Raw genomic sequence first — 15,296 nt, forward strand, 5'->3', positions numbered from 1 at the left:
AATCCACAAATTTTACATGTAACCTCAAAGGAGAATAAATTAGTGGACATGAAAGAGCATGACTACAAAAATTGTATACTGTGGACAAAGAAATTCTTTTTAACATGCCTGAAACAAGAGTTTATATACAACAATATAGAGAAACATTTTCTTGGAGTCCCTATTACATTAAACATTAAACCAGTTAACATTCTGACAGCTTGAATAATAGAGATCAATATTCTTTCAGCATACAAATGCATAGTACAGTAAGCATAGATGTGCTTCTTCTTACCTGACTGGCCAATTTGTATCAATTCAAATCCAGCTGGATATTCTGGAAAGTGGAATATTGTACACACCAGTTTAGTAGCAATAAGCAGTAACTGAATAATGCTAAAGGACGCAAGGCAAGAATCACATAGAGCTCTGCTACAGCAATTAGGTAGTAACAATATACCAGATCAGATGTGATCATGACCCCACTACACAATGGAGAATTTCCAAATGCCATTCATAAGTGAGACCCGTTTGTATTTGCATATGGTATGTTCACTTTTTATTTCTCTACAGATTTCCCCAACAATGGATCTTGTAGGGAGTTGTGAGGAAAATCTGTAAGATTCCCCAAGGTAAAGATGCCAGAGGTCTCTGCTATGAATACAGGCACTTCATGTCTGAAAAGCAACATAACTGGATACATAAGTCAGTTTCAGGAGGACATTATCTGGTACTCAAATCCACATAAACAAATAGGAAGGAACAAACATGTAAAAATATCTCTCTAGAAAAAATAGTAGTGCCTGCTTTTTCTTTTCAAACACGAATGCCAAAAACACTATGTAAAATTGGGGAAAAGAGCCTGTAGGGAAAAAAAAGTTAATGTACTTACCTTACCTTGGCTTCCACCTGTGATGCCAAGGCATAGGTGACATCACTATTCCTTTGAGATCCTGGGCATTGCTGAGTACTGGAAAGAGAAGACACTACTCCAAAATTCCAGGTAATCTGCCAGAAATTATAGTGATATCACTCCCTGCATAATAGAGCCAGGGCAGTTGTAAGTATATTTAAGAACCTTTTACCCTACAGACTTTCACTCTGTTTTGTACAGGCGGATGGTAGGCCATAAAAAAAATATAGTGGATGGTTGTAGTTTTCCAGCCATTTTCACTTATCTAAATGCTTGGTCCTGAACCTCAGGAGGGAAGGGTTTTCCCCAAAATCGGGTTGTTGGAGAGAAGCAAGGGCAGGGCTGGACCAATCCCAGTTACTAGGTTGACATGGGAACAAAAAAGATCTCTGGCATCCAGATACTTGAGCATTTTATATGCTGTTTCATTGACTACAGTTCCAACAACTGGCGCAAATAGAAACAGGATTCCCTCAATTAATTGCAAGTGGTTTTTCCTCACTGTATTTTTGCCATATAGAAGAAAATGAGAGACCATATGGATCAGTAATGGGAGAGTAAGAGAGCATATGGGTCAGAACTGTGAGACTGAGAGAGCATATGGGATAGTGCTGTGAGACTGAGAGAGCATATGGGTCAGAACTGTGAGACTGAGAGAGCATATGGGTCAGTGCTGTGAGACTGAGAGAGCATATGGGTCAGTGCTGTGAGACTGAGAGAGCATATGGGTCAGTGCTGTGAGACTGAGAGAGCATATGGGTTAGTACTGTGAGATTGAGAAAGCATATGGGTTAGTACTGTGAGAGTAAGAGAGCATATGGGTCAGTACTGTGAGACTGAGAGAGCATATGGGTCAGAACTGTGAGACTGAGAGAGCGTATAAGGTCAGTACTGTGAGACTGAGAGCATATGGGTCAGTACTATGAGAATGAGAGAGCATATTGGTCAGTACTGTGAGAATGAGAGAGCATATGGGTTAGTACTGTGAGAATGAGAGAGAATATGGGTTAGTACTATGAGACTGAGACAGCATATGGGTCAGTGCTGTTAGAATGAGAGAGCATATGGGTTAGTACTGTGAGACTGAGAGAGCATATGGGTTAGTGCTGTGAGACTGAGAGAGCATATGGGTCAGTACTGTGAGATTGAGAAAGCATATGGGTTAGTACTATGAGAATGAGAGAGCATATTGGTCAGTACTGTGAGAATGAGAGAGCATATGGGTTAGTACTGTGAGAATGAGAGAGAATATGGGTTAGTACTATGAGACTGAGAGAGAATATGGGTTAGTACTGTGAGAATGAGAGAGAATATGGGTTAGTACTATGAGACTGAGACAGCATATGGGTCAGTGCTGTTAGAATGAGAGAGCATATGGGTTAGTACTGTGAGACTGAGAGAGCATATGGGTTAGTGCTGTGAGACTGAGAGAGCATATGGGTTAGTGCTGTGAGACTGAGAGAGCATATGGGTCAGTACTGTGAGATTGAGAAAGCATATGGGTTAATACTGTGAGAGTGAGAGAGCATATGGGTCAGTACTGTGAGAATGAGAGAGCGTATGGGTCAGTACTGTGAGAATGAGAGAGCATATGGGTCAGTACTGTGAGAATGAGAGAGCATATGGGTTAGTACCGTGAGAATGAGAGAGCATATGGGTCAGTACCGTGAGAATGAGAGAGCATATGGGTTAGTACCGTGAGAATGAGAGATCATATGGGTTAGTACTGTGAGAATGAGAGAGAATATGGGTTAGTACTATGAGACTGAGACAGCATATGGGTCAGTGCTGTTAGAATGAGAGAGCATATGGGTTAGTACTGTGAGACTGAGAGAGCATATGGGTTAGTGCTGTGAGACTGAGAGAGCATATGGGTCAGTACTGTGAGATTGAGAAAGCATATGGGTCAATACTGTGAGAGTGAGAGAGCATATGGGTCAGTACTGTGAGAATGAGAGAGCGTATGGGTCAGTACTGTGAGAATGAGAGAGCATATGGGTCAGTACTGTGAGAATGAGAGAGCATATGGGTTAGTACCGTGAGAATGAGAGAGCATATGGGTTAGTACCGTGAGAATGAGAGAGCATATGGGTTAGTACTGTGAGAATGAGACAGCATATGGGTTAGTACTGTGAGAATGAGAGAGCATATGAGTTAGTACTGTGAGACTGAGAGAGCATATGGGTCAATACTGAGACTGAGAGAGCATATGGGTCAGTACTATGAGACTGGGAGAGCATATGGGTTAGTACTGTGAGACTGGGAGAGCATATGGGTCAGTACTGAGACTGAGATAGCATATGGGTCAGTACTGAGACTGAGATAGCATATGGGTCAGTACTATGAGACTGAGAGAGCATATGGGTCAGTGCTGTTAGAATGAGAGAGCATATGGGTTAGTACTGTGAGACTGGGAGAGCATATGGGTCAGTACTGAGACTGAGATAGCATATGGGTCAGTACTATGAGACTGAGAGAGCATATGGATCAGTACTGAGACTGAGAGAGCATATGGGTTAGTACTGTGAGAATGAGAGAGCATATGGGTTAGTACTGTGAGAATGAGAGAGCATATGGGTTAGTACTGTGAGAATGAGAGAGCATATGGGTCAGTACTGTGAGAATGAGAGAGCATATGGGTTAGTACTGTGAGAATGAGAGAGCATATGGGTCAGTACTGTGAAGTGGGTAAACTAAATAGGTCACTACTGTGTGATCTCTGCAAGATTTGTACAGGCTTTGGCAGGGGATAACACCCGGCCATTAAAAAGCAGTATGAAAGTAGGCCATATAGTTGGGTGCAATTTAATAGTTGGAGGGGTAAGCGACTCCAATCTAGAGTGTATTTTAAGAGGTACCAAGGATAAGGGTCATTCCATAGAGGTTTATAGTTTAATGCTGTCATGCTAACCCAAACTTGTTACAACAAGGGGGCTGAGATGGGCCGGGAAAAAAGAGGCAAAAGAGGGAAGGCCTCCCTGAAAGGGGGGGGTCCCAAAATGCACCACACCCCTGTGAGGGAGTGGAAGGGGTTAACGTCTCATATAATGGAAAGAGATACTGGTGAACTTGGGCAACTGAGGATCCAGGTCCTCATCTAAGTAGTGGACAGTTAGATCTAGCCACAGTCAACCTCAAAACGTCCCACTGAAGAGGAGGGGCACCATACAGCATGAAATGCTTTCCATGTCCCAAGGACACAGGATTTTCCTGAGGAAAGTATTGGAGGCCAAGATGGAGCACAGCTCCAGAAACTGATTCAACACAGCAGCAGCACTGGATAGTTAAAAATGAGAAACTGAGGGGGGATACTACAAGCAAAGGATTAGCCTGTGGTTCAAAAGAGGAGCTCTCTGCTCTGGAATGCCGGACCCATCAGGATGTAAAAGGGAGGGAGTACCTTCATGCAGGAGGCTTATCAGAGGGATCAGCTGACCTCTGAGCCCTATGAGTTGTTTAGGAGTTCAGCTCCAAGGACCTGGGGGCACCTACTAGATGGGAGCAGCCGAAAAACTGAAAGGCACCCAATGGTGAAAATAGTGGACTAGTTCCTTGTGCTCAATCCCAAACAGCCTTACTCACAAGTGAGTATTCCAGAAACAAGGTCAAGTGCTGATGTAATGCCATGGCTCTAGGCCTAGAAAGAGGATAACTTACCAGCACACAAAGGTGCAAAGCCCAGTACCCAAAGTTTACATTCCAAGCCAGCCCCACAACACCCAGTCCACCAGAGTCCAGATACAGCACTTCTAAGTCAGGTTTAGAAAAGGTCACTATGGAAAGCTACTATAAAAAAAAGCAACTCTAGCAGCGATGTGGTGAGGAATCTTAACTGAAGTCAACTGAGGAAGAAATCTTTGAACCAAATCAAAGAAAAATGCTAGAAAAAACTGGCAGATTTTTTTCTCAGAAGAGCTGAAAAATGACATCAATCCTCTTAGGACACTATAAAAAAACTGAGACATGCTGGGTAGAAGAGGGGATATACAGGGACTGCTTAGTTTTTCCTGTCCGCCAGTGTATAAACCTCCTGTAGGTGGCAGTATAGCCCCAAATGTATCTGAATTAATGTATAGCTTAATGGATTAAAAAAATTTTTTTTTTGCATAAACCACTTTAGCAAATTTACTTTATATAATTTATGTATATTTTTTATTTAAGCAAGGAATCAATGGCTCCACTTACTTTGCAAAATTTCAGCCACTGCAGCCGGATCTACTTGCTTTTGAAAAACCTGTAAAAATAGCAAAAACAAAAGATTAAACACAATGATATCAAGGTAACACATAGAAACCATAGAAACATATTTAAAATGTTGAGACCGTGGCATTCACCACACATTTGTGGGTTTGGTACATGCAAATCATTATATAAAACACATTTGCTAGAAAGAACTACCTTCACATTTGCTAACTCATGCAACATTTACAAACATTCTTCAAATGTAGAATAGTGCTTACTGTACTATTTATAATCAGGCAAATGTTACATTCACTGCACATTTGCTGCGCATTCACTGAAAACTTGCACTTTGCTCATACAATTACAATAATAAATCTGGAAAGTTTTCAGTGACATCATGGCCTTTAACGCTATATTTGGTACATTGTTCACCATATTAGGTATTGTATGAAATAAATGTTAAAGTATAAATAAAGGCAAAACCTTTTTTTTTTTTTTTTTTTAGTTGTGGAGAGTGGAGATGGATTAGAACAACTGTTAGGTTTTATTGCTGTCTGTGCCCTGTTAGGAAGATTCACTCTATTTGTCCTGTTTAACATAATCATCGAAAGTGAAAGTAAAACCCCACATTTTGGGATGTCCCCAGAAAAGAAATAGAGGGGAAATTTTCCAATGGGGCAATAGCTCTGGTGACCTGGGGGTCTCAAAGGAACTACCTTAATTTGCAGGGATTTCCTCTCACTTCCTATCTTGGCTATGGGACAGGAAGTGAAGGTAAATCTCTACAATGGGACACAGATGTCAAGAAATAAACTGACAGTTATAACCCACGCTTACTCTATCCAAAAAGAAAAAAAAAAGTTATGCCTATAGGTGTACTTTAATTTGGGAATAACCCTGACCAGAGATCCCTGAGTACCCAGAACCGTTCTTCACAAGAGATACCGCTCCCTTTTTCCCAAAGAGCACAATTGCTGCATTATAAACTTACTAAATATTACTGGCAAATGTATATAATATACAATACTGTATATAGTACATCGCTCCAATGGACATTCAGACAGCAAAAAGAACATTTTTAAGTAGGATAGAGAAGGTGTAAACTCTTGGGTTGATTTACTAAAATTGGAGAGTGCAAAATTTGGCGCACCTGTGCATGTTAGCCAATCAGCTTCTAACTTCAGCTTGTTCAATTAGGCTTTGACAATAAAACATGGAAGCTGATTGGTTTCTATGCAGAGCTGCACCAGATTTTACACTATTCAGCTTTAGTAAATGAACCCCTCTGTTTTTATTGACATGTTCGAGGGTTCTTCAAAACGTTTCCGGACTTTTTTAACATATTCTTTATATATGTGTAAAAGTGAGAAAACTTTTTGAAGATCCCTCGTACATGTGTCCCCATTGGGAGACTTACCCTCAAATTTTTGCCTTGATGGTCACCAACAGTGGAAATAAGAAGTGTCCTCAATGGGGATGCAAAAAGCAATGAAACCCAGACAGTGGATTTGACCTTTCACTAAAAAATTTGTTTTACACTTTTGCTCAAATTGTTATTCACATGAAAGCTTTTTGTTGCATGCTTAAATGATGTTTTATTGCCAAGTTACATAACTTCTTTTCTACTTTACGTTAGGCTTGACAATCATTTTAGGCAACTTGAAAAAAATTATTTATGTTTCCCAACTGCAATGAAAAAGCATGCTGACATTTTTCTGAACATCACAAAAAATATTAAAGACATCACCATGTGTAAACCATCAAAATGGCTCTAGGCAATAAAGGGAATCTGTCACAAATTAAAAAAATACCATTTGTAGGAGAATGCAATGAAAGCTGCCATTCCTTAGGTGTCACACAGTTTTGCATTGTGATAGATGTCAAGGCTCCAGGACTGGCATCTCTATCTCTGCTTTAATACTTACTGGGTCATTGACACAGAAAAAGCACGCAAGTGAAGTATATTAGCACTTCAAGTCAAAAGAACCATGATATCCAACAGTTTATACAGATAAATGGGGTTATTTACTAAAACTGGAGAGTGCAAAATCTGGTGCAGGTCTGCATAGAAAACAATCAGCTTGTAGGTTTTATTGTCAAAGGTTAGCTGAACAAGCTGAATTTAGAAGCGGATTGGCTACCATGCACAGGTGCACCAGATTTTGCACTCTCCAGATTTAGTAAATCAACCCTATAGTGTGCTGAGCAAAAAGTCTAAACATTAATACACACAGAAACACAAGTTTATATCATTCGTGCTTTATTCTGTAATCCTTTACATTTCATTCCTGCAAGACACTTGTATCTGAAATGCTGTCCATGCTTTCCTCAACAAAATTTTGCACGTGGCCATATTTGTGGGCAAATGTGCAATATAACTATGAGGTCTTACATCAATATTTACATTTAGAGTGTGATTTTTTTATTTATTTTATTTACTCGTGTGGCTTTCTGCTGCATGGAAAAGGGTTAGATTTTTTTTAGTATGCCTGTATAATGGGGCAGGATCACAAGATTAGGAGGAAGGAACCACTGTGGTCCCATCCAGGGGCAGACTGACCATTTAAAAACTAGGGCACTGCCCGAGGGCCCGGGGTCAGCAGAGGGTACCTTTTTCATAGGCTTTTATGAGTTTGGGCAAGGACACAGGGGCCCCATGATCCCCTATTGCCGGGGGGCCCCATGAGTTGTCAGTCCACCCCTGGTCCCATCCTTGCATTTATCAGAAAGGTGGGGAGAGATTTGGTGCTACATACAGTGGACATGTGCACACTGTAAGTTTACATTTCTTTTCAAATGCATTAATCCATTGAAGAATTTTGTTTCGTCATATTCATCATGTTGAACTAATTCGCTTTTGGAATTCATTTCATATTTTCGCCATTTGTTTTGTATATTTGTTGGTCCAGGTGGCTTTGAAAAATTTTGCAGTTTTTCTAAAAAACAGCTATATTTTATGTTTTGGTTTCAATAATTTGGGTGGATTCGTTATTCATATATCGCAACTATTCAATATTTTCAGACGCAACGGAATAAATAATGCAAAATTTGGTGGCCCTGAATTTTTCAAACCTAAGAACTGCATTAGACTGTGGAACCTAACTGACTGGCTGTGTGACAATTACAAATTAAATTTAAATCACAAGTTTACTTGAATCTGAATTAACAAATGAATTTGAAAATTGAATTCATTTCTCCATGGGCCCTAACTACTATAGCATCATGTGACGTCATCCGAATGAAACAAAAGAAACAAATGCATTAGCTAATTTTGTTTTAACTTTTTTGATTCACTGGTATTCGTTACTATGTACATTCAGAGATTCATATACATACTATACATACAAATCTCTGAAAATAAAATTTTCATCCGAATGCACACGTTTCATGAGGACACATAAGGGCTTACCACTTTGAAATATGGGTTAGTACTTGTGTGAAAGCCGTGATATAAAATGAAGGCTTTTCCTTGATTTCCTAGGTCTTTAAAGGGGGAAAGGGGTCAAACCAGCATTGTTTGATTTTGGCTTTGCCTAGCATAGCCCAACCAATAGGAACAGAGTCTTTCACAGTTTAGAAAGGTAGGATATTTCTTTTTGGTCTCCAGTAGACTCCTAGGAAAGTTTTCATGATCCTCTATGTTGAAGGCCAGGTTACAATATAAAGCCTATGTATACATAAAAAAAAACATAGGCAAAAAGGACATCATATACCTTCAGTGTGATGTGTCCCTTGTGCTTCTGTCTTCTTGATCAGTTGAAATATTCCATCCTCCGATGCCTCACCCGGCTGCTGTAAACTTCCAGTGCGGCATAGGCTAAAAGACCCAAAAGAGTTATCACAGGCTTTCATCAACTGACTGTGCCTGCTCTTTCTGCACAGCTCCTCCATTCATAGAAGCTGTACAATAGCTTCTATGAATACAACACAATCTATGAATGAAGATTGTAGGCCGTCCTCCATTCATAGATTCTGTTTCATTCACAGAAGCTATAGTTTGGCTTTTGTGAATAGAATAGCTGGGCGGAAAGGATAGGTATAGTCCGGCACTCTTGATGAGAGCCTGTGACAGCTCCCTTAATTCTATTAACCCCCAGAAGATTATGGCGGCGGGTTGGGGGTGGCATCATAGAAGGAAGATTTCTACTGAACTAGGCAGAAAAACAAAGGGACACATGATCACACTGAATGTAATGTCCCTTATGCTTATTTTGTAATTGTTTTTGTAGGTAAACTTAGGCTTTAAGTCAAATCTGTTATTGAGGCTTTCTGAAGATCAGTAATGACTTTGGCTTCCTTAGAGTGGGCTGATTCACAATCACAATAGAGTGTTAAGATTTCCTTTTTTAAGGGTTTTCTTTAAACGGTTAGACATGAGGGCAAAGTCCACCTTTAACAGAATAACACTATCACAGTCCTGATCCAACAGGTTTAAATCGATATATACTGAGGCTTCTGAGTTTGTTGACTGGTTTATCTATCAAATATATATCCTGTGTAGTTGTGCAGGTATTAAGGTTTATAAAAAAAATTAAGCCAGGGGTGCTCAACCCGTGGCCAGTGGGCCACATGTGGCCCGTGGAGCCCTCTGATGTGACCTGTGACCTCAAACCAGGGAAGCACATGCTCAGGGCTGAAACGATCACGATCTGGGCTTGCTGACCCACAATCCCAGAGCATCAGAGTTGATGCAGACGGACATGGAGGGAACAGCAACCACATAAGCTGATGCTTCTTCTGTAGTGCAGGCTCTTGTTCCAAGTGGAGTGATACCAAATGCACTTCGCCTGGGATCTTTCATATGTTTTATATGCGTAGTAAACACATACACTGCGAGTTACCTGCGCTGAGCCATAGACTTTTATTAAATCCTGCGAGAATACAGGAATTTGGTGTGCTTTCAGACAGTGCACCACACCCACAAGATATAACAGAAGTCTATTGCAAAGTGCAGTTATTCGTCAGGAAAGCCACATGTGCACTGCGCTGCACCCACGGTGCAGGTAAACCACAGTACATCTGTGTGAAAGCAGTCTTATAGGAGACTCAGAACAGTAAGTGCTCTTTTACCTTTGCGGTTTAGGGGGTGGTAAAATCCCATAGTTGTTTTACTACACCCTCCCAACCATCAGTGTAGCATCAGGGGTCACAATGGAGACCCTGCCCCATGCTCCAGGGAGCCAGTGCAGTCTCCCTGTCACATTCTGTTTTATACTTGGGCAGGAGGGGAGGCGGAAGCAGCATACACAGGAACCAATCCTCTCCATTTTCCTCCTGCAACCACTAAAAGCCTGCTTCTCATCCTCTCCCTACAGCACTCAGGAGGAAAATGTTCATTATACTATTCAAAATGAAAAATTCGAAATTCTGAACCATTTCTTTTTATTGTGACCGGCGACTGGTTACCAAATCACTTAAGTGGCCCTCCCTTTTCAGAAGATTGAGCACCCTGCTTTAAGCCAAGACCATCATGAACTGCTTAGGAAATTATATCATGAATAGACTTTTTAAATGGCTGGATGTATAATCTAATATACTGTAGCTTGTAATTATTACCACTAATGTGGGGGTCATGTCAGCAAGTAAAGTGGACCTGCTAGGTATTTTAAACTGAGTCTTCCACCAGTTCCTCAGTATATTCCAATGTTTATTCAACAACCAGAATTGCAGGAGGCCACTATCATGTAGCTGGTAAAGGCAGAAATTGTGAAAGGGCTCTCCCTTACATCTACTGTCCTGTTTGTCCCCTGAGATTGATAACAGGGCAGCAAAGGACACGGAGTGGCACAGGCGCCTGTAGTAAATCCTAGCTAGTAGAAGAACTAGATCTTGCGATGAAGTAGAAGCTGAAGGACATGAATTTGTACTAGATGTCATCACAGGGCTTGCAGAAGCAAGAGGCAGGAATGTGGTCAGATAAGTAGAAGTTGGCAACATGAGGGCAGCAGACATACAGATTTGGAAGACGAGAGTGTAGATATGAGGCTGGTCGAGGTCAGCATCACATGGGCAGAATTGAAGCGTGGAGCTGCTCACCCATCCTGTCTTCACCTCACAACTCTTATCAGTAGGATCTCCTGAACAGAGGAGCTACACCTTGTGTTTAAGCTCCATGCTCTGAGAAGCAAGCAAGAGGGAAAGCTAGGCTAGTAGGTTAAAGTGGTAGTAAAATCTATTTTTGTACTTGTATCTACAGGCAAGCCTATAATAAGGCTTACCTGTAAGTACTGCAAATATCTCCTAAATATGCACTGTTTAAGAGATATTTTGTAGCAACACCAGCGCATATACTCTGAAGGAACAACATGCCTATGCTGTTCTTTCAGAGCTGCCATAAAAAGTAACTCCTGCGTGCATGCGTTGGATTGACGTAATCGCGGCTCGGCCATTCAAGCCACTGGAGCCCACGAACCCAAAAGGACTTGGTGAACGTGGAAGCCCTGTCAGCTGTGATAGCATGCCACTGGAGGCTTCGCTTAAAGGTAAGTTTCACATAATGTGCAAGCATGCGATGCATACTAGCACATTATGACATTGCCTTGCAACTATCAGGTTTACTACCGCTTTAATCAGAGCAGGCCATGGCCAAGGCAATTTGATCAGGACAAGGGTAGAGGAATACTGGCTGCACACTGCTATCAGCCCAGAAAAGCAAGTGTCTAGAAGACAGGGGATTTAGAGGTGCCTTGGCAGTTTTTATTGCTGTCTGTGTCTCTGCTAAGGAGATTCGTGTTCTCTAATTTTCCTGATGACCATTGTGACTGGGACTTAAAGTGAGGGGAAACCCAAAATTTTGAGTTGTAACCAGAACAGCAATAGAGGGGAAATATTGCAATGTGGACACTTGTTCCTGTGCCAACTGTCTAATAGGGGAATTTCCTCACATTGGAAAGATATCCTCTCACTTCCTGTTCTGTCCACAGTTGTCAAATAAAAAAACTGACCAGGGTATTAATCATTCCCTACTTCAGCCTAAATGAAAAAAAAAACAGATTTTAACCTTAGATACACTTTAAGATGTCTTAAGGACTCGTTCATACTATGCTCCTAATTAGGAGGTAAAAAATATAATTCTTGCCAATTTAACAAAGTTATTTCTCTGTCTGGCATACTGTGTTATAATCAATTAGTTTTGTGGTCATTTACGTTCAATTTGCCATTTATTCTAACCCGTTTTTAAACAGATTAAGAGCATTTACCACTAAACGGTAGTATGTCTATTTACTGGTAGTAACCCACAACCAGGTTAAAAGTATTTTTCATGTGTACTTATCCATGCTTGCAGTGATTATTAGACAACCAGGTATGTCAGTGGGGCCAAGGTTGTTCTTGCAGTCAAGGCACAGAACAGAGAACCCAAAGTTACCAAGCAGCTCCTTTGGGGGTGACGCCACACAGGTGATCACCCCAAACCAGACATGTAATACTTCCTTACAAGCATGATACATATTAACATATTTTGGGAAGGTACATGAATACAGTGACAACCTATAAAAGTGGACTTCTCACCTTTTCGAACCTCATTTTTTCATGAAACAGTAGTGGGAATACAGCAGGAAGGCACCTTGTTTCCTTGCACTGACCCAGAAGGCTTACAGTAAGAAAAATGTCATCTTTATCTGGCAAGAATACACCAGGACAAGTAACCTAGAGAAGAAGAAAAATCCCATAGCATTATATTTTTATCCAACATTGATGCACTATTTTGATCTTCAGTGTTTTACCCATTGTAACACTTACAGCATGAATCTGAAGTTCCACCACAACTTTCAGAGGCATGTCTCGGGACGTTGACAGCAAGTAGTAGTTACTGGTATTTTAAGTGATGTATACTTTTGCCAGCAAAGATGTTACTTAGCCATAACAGGGCAAGACACCTTATCTCTGCAAAGGGAAACACATTTTAAGTTATGAATTCTAATTATTAACATGTGATAATCATTTTTAGGGATATTTGCTTACTAAAGTAGCATGCCTAACTTAAACTAGCGCATCAAAATGCATGGAAATGTGCATTTAAACAGGCAGAAGCAAAATTGACTGAAGGTGCACTTTTATGTGTGTTGTAGTGTGAGTCCTAAGCTTTGAAAATTGTTCTTTAAATTTCTAACACATCACTTAAAATATCACATTTTAAAAAAAAAATGGGACACCTTCAATAAAATGTAAAGAACGAATTTAAAGTGATTTTGTTTTAATAATAAACATGTTATACTTCCCTGCTCTGTGCAGTGGTTTTGCAGCCCTGATCATCCTCTTCTGGGGTCCTCTGCCATCACTCCTGGCTCCACCTCTTCAGTGAGTGTGCCCTTAGAAAGCCACTTCCTATGGGGGCACTCGTGTGGGTTCATTCCCAAGCTGTGCTGCCTGTGTCTATAGGAACAGACAGCGCAGCTCCATCCCATCCCCTGCTCCATGGTCACAGGATTTGCTTCTCAGCAGCAGAAGCCAATGATTCCCGCTGCTATCAATCTGCCCTGTGAGGAGGGAGAGAGTGGAGAGAGCCACTGCTCTCGGGAACAGTGCTAGATCTAGATTGGGCTCAGGTAAGTATAAGGGGGTACTGAATAGGATTGTGTGCCACAGAAGGTTTTTTACCTTAATGCAGATAATAAATAAAAGTGGTTATAAAGGCTGAATGTTTTTTACCTTCATACATTCTATGCATGAAGGTAAAACGCCTTCTGTGTGCAGTATCCCTCCAGACCCCCCCCCAATACTCACCTAAGCCCCCTCTCAATCTAGTGATGTGCACTGGAGTCTCAGCTATCCCAGGACTCCCTCCTCTCATTGGCTGAGACAGTCAATCACAGCAAGTGAGTCAATGAGGACAGAGAGAGGGTGGGGCCGAGCCTCGGCTCCATGTGTGAATGGACACACGGAGCAGCGGGTACCCCGATACCAAGCTCCTTGCTGTGGGGGCACCCGACAGGCAGGAGAGGCCAGGAGTGCCTGCGGGGGACCCGAGAAGAGGAGAATCCAGGCTGCTCTGTGCAAAACCACTGCACACAGCAGGTAAGTATAGACATGCTTGTTATTATGTTTTAAAAAAAATTATGCCTTTAGAATCACCTTAAGGTAAAAGAATAAGAATTTACTACTACTTTTAAATTCAAACATTGGGGATTTTTATCTGAAAAAGATTATTAAAGTGATTTGTTAACATTGTAATGCAGTAATAAAGTTAGGGATATTCCCCTATTCCCTAACAGTCCGACACCTGCAAGGTCCCTCGCTGGCATCTTCTCTCTGGGTGCCAGTTTTTGGTCATCCTGTATGGCCAGTGCAGGATGACCTCACTCGCATGTATGCACAGCTCCATGTACATTTTATGGAGGATTGCAAACATGAAGGTAAGTGTATTTAATTGCAGAAAAGACATTCTGCAATAAAGAACCTGCAATTTTTGTCAGCCTTTAGTTCCATTCACACATGGAGCCGCAGGTGCCCTACAGCAAGCTGCTTGCTGTGGGGGCACCCAACAGGAGGGAGAGGCCAGGAGCACCTGCGGGGGACCTGAGAAGAGGAGTATCCAGGCTGCTCTGTGTAAAAGCACTAACACAACAGTGACAACAGACAGCCTTTAGTTCTGCTGCAGAAAAAAAAAGACTTTCACTTCGCTTATTAAAGAGAACCAGTCATCAACCAGGCATTTGTAACACTTTGAATCACCACTTTATAAAGCATAGTTAAACCCAAACACAAAAATGTAACCATTCTAATAATATTGTTACTGTTAGCATCACATTTTTTATTCTGCCCATAGTTCCCCACAATAATTACTAGAAGCCCAGAGCCTGCTCATTCAGTAGACTGTAGGATTTTTAGTAGAAGGGATCTGGGAGAAGGAAATGTTTGGAAACGTAGCCTGGCAGCAAAAGGGTTACAAAACATCATGAAGGACATTTCCGATTACAAACCCCTAATAGCTGGCATCAAGCACATTTGACAATTGTATGTGTAGTGAGGTCAGGCAGAAGATTGCTGAAAAAGGATGAATAATTAGATGCATGGTACATAGCAGTTCAATACTTAATATAGAGAATATACTAGATCATGTAAATAGAAAAGAACAGAATAGAATCGTATAGATGAATAGAGAGCAGCTTACAGCCTCAGTATTTTCCTGGAGTCCCAGAGGAAGCGTCTTGTCTCCAAGGTAACACAAACACTGTGCTCTGTGAACCGCTCCTCTTCCGTCATCATCCCGCGCCCACCCATG

General features: G+C 41.2%; 1 protein-coding gene across 1 annotated transcript in view; it reads right to left on the reverse strand.

Annotated features, from left to right (window-relative positions):
* The window catches only part of SPATA6L (spermatogenesis associated 6 like), a 61,944-nt gene extending 46,661 nt beyond the window's left edge, over nt 1-15,283 (reverse strand). The window contains exons 1-5 of the mRNA XM_089656689.1: nt 15,186-15,283; nt 12,815-12,958; nt 12,584-12,721; nt 5,078-5,126; nt 275-316 (exon numbers count right to left, since the gene is read on the reverse strand). Coding sequence (XP_089512815.1) covers nt 275-316; nt 5,078-5,126; nt 12,584-12,721; nt 12,815-12,853 — 268 coding nt within the window. The 5' untranslated portion in view covers nt 12,854-12,958; nt 15,186-15,283. The remainder of the gene's footprint in view (nt 1-274; nt 317-5,077; nt 5,127-12,583; nt 12,722-12,814; nt 12,959-15,185) is intronic.
* Between the last annotated feature and the right edge of the window lie 13 nt (nt 15,284-15,296).

Source organism: Staurois parvus, unplaced genomic scaffold (assembly GCF_062004578.1).
Source record: "Staurois parvus isolate SC_StPar_1 unplaced genomic scaffold, SC_StPar_1.0 ptg000929l, whole genome shotgun sequence".
In the NCBI taxonomy this organism is placed as follows: domain Eukaryota; kingdom Metazoa; phylum Chordata; class Amphibia; order Anura; family Ranidae; genus Staurois; species Staurois parvus.